This window comes from Myotis brandtii, unplaced genomic scaffold (assembly GCF_000412655.1).
Source record: "Myotis brandtii unplaced genomic scaffold, ASM41265v1 scaffold583, whole genome shotgun sequence".
Taxonomy (NCBI): Eukaryota; Metazoa; Chordata; class Mammalia; order Chiroptera; family Vespertilionidae; genus Myotis; species Myotis brandtii.
This window is the reverse complement of record NW_005370191.1, coordinates 307,960-312,181: the sequence shown is the minus strand read 5'-3', so window position 1 is coordinate 312,181 and position 4,222 is coordinate 307,960. Positions and strand designations below refer to the sequence as shown.

The 4,222-nt window shown below is 42.9% G+C and overlaps 1 protein-coding gene across 11 annotated transcripts in view; it reads right to left on the bottom strand.

The window, feature by feature from the left end:
* SRRT (serrate, RNA effector molecule) overlaps positions 1-4,222 on the bottom strand; it is a 14,695-nt gene that overhangs the window by 8,239 nt on the left and 2,234 nt on the right. For 4 of the 11 annotated variants that reach the window (XM_014550139.1, XM_005879117.2, XM_014550141.1 and 1 more), the window contains exon 1: positions 3,894-4,190. The exons of the other annotated variants lie outside the window; for them this stretch is intronic. In XM_014550139.1, coding sequence (XP_014405625.1) covers positions 3,894-4,015 — 122 coding nt within the window. In that variant the 5' untranslated portion in view covers positions 4,016-4,190. Of the gene's footprint in view, positions 1-3,893; positions 4,191-4,222 lie in introns of those variants that run through there. 11 annotated transcript variants of the gene reach the window in all.

Here is a 4,222-nt window from a genome sequence, read left to right as displayed (position 1 = left end):
TGTAATGATGTTTACTTTGAATTTATATTAGTTCACACAAACACTCCATCCATGCTTTTGTTCCGGCCCTCCGGTCCAGCTTAAGAACCCATTGTGGCCCTCGAGTCAAAAAGTTTGCCCACCCCTGTCCTAGACTCTCCACTAGTCACTAGTACCCCATCCCCATCACAACAAAATATCCTTTGCTCTAACCCAGAGGTTTTTCAAACTTCTTAGTCTTAGGACCCCCTTACACTCTTAAAATGTTTGAATACTAAAGAGTTTTTGCTTACGTGGATTATATCTATCAATACTTACTGTATTCAAAATAAGAACAGAAAAATACCTATTTAATTTAAAGTTGTATATTAACATAAATTACAGATTTTTATTAAAAAGTGGCTATTTTACAAAAAAATATTAGTGAGAAAAGTGTCACAGTTTTTATATTTATAAATCTTTTCAAGGCCTGCTTTAACAGAGACAGCTAGATTCTCATATTTGCTTCTATATTTAATCTTTTGTGATATTTGTTTGCTTGAAAAATATGAAGAAACCCTGGTCAGGTGGCTCAGCTGAATGGAGTATTGTTCCCATATGCCAAATGGCTGTGGGTTCGATCCCCGGTCAGGGCATATATGGGAGGCAACTGATCCATGTTTCTCTCTCATTTCTTCTCCCTTCCTCTCTTTAAAAAAAAAATCAATAAAAACTATTTTTTTAAAAAAAGAAAAGGAAATACTTTAATAGCCTTTTCAGATAACTGGGAATATTATTTGGTTCCACCCAAAACTTGACAAGAGGTAGTTTGCTATATTAAAATCCATTTTTCTACCTTGATCTTTATTTTACTTTTTTAAAATATATTTTATTGATTTTTTACAGAGAAGACGGGAGATGGACAGAGAGTTAGAAACATCGATCAGCTGCCTCCTGCACACCCCCTACTGGGGATGTGCCCGCAACCAAGGTACATGCCCTTGACCGGAATCGAACCTGGGACCTTTCAGTCCGCAGGCCGACACTCTATCCACTGAGCCAAACCGGTTAGGGCTACCTTGATCTTTAAATGGATCTTGACACATCTCCTTAGACCAGTGGTTGGCAAACTGCGGCTCACTGCCCCCTTGAGTGTGGCTCTTCCACAAAATACCGACTTCTGCACATGGGCCACGAAGTTTCAATCGCACTGTGCATGCGCGCCCACACGTGTTATTTTGTGGAAGAGCCACACTCAAGGGGCCAAAGAGCCGCATGTGGCTTGCGAGCCGCAGTTTGCCGACCACTGCCTTAGACAATATCAAAATATTAATTCATAAGTATCACTACCTATCTCCTCAGAAAAGACTTTAAATAGTGGGAAGCTGTCAAGGTCACATTGGTAGATACAAGTTTTCCAAAACTTCCATTTTCACTGGAAAGTTCCACTTCCTCATTGTCAACAAAAGTGACAATTTTTCTTGAAGTAACATATTCTCTTAGTTTGTTTTCAAGAAAATTTCTGCCAAACACCCAAATACGATAATCAATGTTTGACACTTTCATTCAGATTTTTTAAAATATATTTTTATTGATTTCATAGAGGAAGGGAGAGGAAGAGAGAAACATCAATGAGAGAATCATTGATCGGCTGTCTCCTGCACGCCCCCTACTGGTGATCAAGCCTGCAACCCACACATGTGCCCTGACAGGGAATCAACCCAGGATCTCCTGGTTCATAGGTTGATGCTCAACCACTGAGCCACACCGGCTGGGCTTGTTCAGATTTTTAAACAACTAAAAAAAAAACACACACACACAAAAAAAACAAGCCCTAACCCATTTGGCTCAGCTGAGAAGAGCGTCAGCCTGTGGACTGAAGGATCCCAGGTTCAATTCCGGTCAAGGGCACATACCTAGGTTGTGGACTCGATCCCTGGTTGGGGGAGTGCAGGAGGCAGCCGATCAATGATTCTCTCTCATCATTGATATTTCTATCTCTCTCTCCTTCTCTCTTCCTCTCTGAAATCAATAAAAATACATTTAAAAAAACCTGTTATTCAGCTCAGTTTAATCCCACAATGCTCTTCCTCAAGATAACCACTTTACTCCTATATGCATACTTCCCATTTGTCATGTGTATTAAAAAAATGTAAATGCAAGAATCCAATTTAATAAAAGTTTTACTGCTTCATCAAGGACATTAAGTGTAAGTGGTTTGGTTTATTTATTTTGTTCGTTTGTTTGTTTGTTTTTGTTTGATGCCACTGCCTTGATTTGTGCTAAGGCACCAGCAGTCTTACCTACCATTGCTATAGCACCAGCAGTGCAAATGTCACTGTGCAGTGAAAACAACAATACTACGGCACTATAAAAATAGTTGTAATTAATCTCACACACACCCTAGGGTCTGTGGACCACGTGGATTTTGAGAACCACTACTCTAAAAAAACTAGAATATCTGCTCTTTTCTGCACCCATTATATCCACAACGCAAAGCTGTTCACACTACCAATGTCTGGGGAATTCGCACTCATCTCCCCAAGTCTTGCTATAAGCATTACTTTCCCGTAGCTCTCCCCAATACACCACCTCCACCACTGTTCCCCTCCCTTAAAAGATGCTCCTTCAACGGCTGCCATCTTTATGATGATCTCTCATACGTACTCATTTGTAGCATACACCCCAGAACATTTTGCCCCCCAAGACTGTAAGCTCCTTAAGGGCAATAAAGGCCAGTGTGCTCTGCAGTTGAGCGTTGACCCGGGAACCAAGAAGACCCCGGGTTGGATCCCCAGTAAGGGTGTGTGCAGGAGGCAGCCATGATGTTCCTCTCTCATAAATGTTTCTTTCTATCCCTCTCCCTTCCTCTCTCTCTCTGAAAATCAACTTTTTACAACCATACTTAAGATAAATAAAAAATAAATTAAAAAACTACATCTTATTCATCTTCAAAATCCAGAACACCTTTCCTTCTTTCTTAGAAAATAACCAAAGATGCCCTAACCGGTTTGGCTCAGTGGATAGAGCGTCGGCCTGCGGACTGAAGGGTCCTGGGTTCGTTCCGATCAGGGGCATGTACCTGGGTTGCGGACACATCCCCAGTCCCCAGTGGGGGGTGTGCAGGAGGCAGCTGATCGATGTTTCTCTCCCATCGATGTTTCTAACTCTCTATCCCTCTCCCTTCCTCTCTGTAAAAAATCAATAAAGTATATAAAAAAAAAGAAAATAACCAAAGAAAACAAAGTGCCAGAGTCTCTACAGTGAAGAGAGACACTCCGACTTACAGACCGAATGATTTGTTATCACAATAAGTCAGCAAAAACTTTTTTTCTGGTAATGTTTCCAAATGGAGCCACTGCCATCAGCTATTAGATATTGGTGACACCTCTTATATTTAAAAAACAAAATCTCCCACAGTTTCCCTTAATCTTTTTTTTTTTGAAGTCACATCACATGTTTCTTAATGAAAGCCACCCGACCTATCATTAACTCAAGAATATCCCAGAAAGCTAATCACTGGCGAATCAGACCTAGCCCCATCACAGTCGAACTCAACCATCACTGTCCAAAGACCTTTCTGACTTTATCTCCTGCCAGGGAACTGGTCCGACCACCTCGCCACTCAAATCAACTCTATGCTACTTTGTCTGAGCCAACCTTTCTGAAGTATAATTTACACACAGTAACATGCACACGTTTCAAGTACATTTATAAATATTGCTTTTCCATACTCAAACTCTTAGTCCTATTGCTTTGATCTTCTGGATATTTCAATAATCTTTGGCCAATAGCAACTAGGTTTGACGAACCCCATGAAACAATCAAGTATGAACGATTTCAGAGTTTGCCCTCCTCAAACGAAAAAGGAAAGGCAATGAGGGTGGAGTGCAGCAGAATGAGACGGAGGACAAAACGGAGGGAAAGGGTCTTACCGGTCATTCCAGTCGTCCCCTCGACGTCTCTCATCTCTCTCCCGCGAACGGTCATAGTCGCTGCGCTCTCTCCTGAACTTGTCCCTGCGTCTTCGGTCGTACTCGTCATCACTGTCACCCATGGCGCCGTCAAAGGGGGCCTGGGGCCCAGACAGGGGTGCTCAGGGTGTTGGGCAACGACGAGAAGAGGAAAGGCTCGCCCCTCTGGAGCAGCACACCCGCCTCTTCCCGCAAAGGCCGCCGTCTGCGGTCCCCGCCATCCTAGGTCTTCTTCCCCGGCGGGCGGACCGCCCCCACACTCCACTCCCCCGCCCACCCTCCCCACCCCG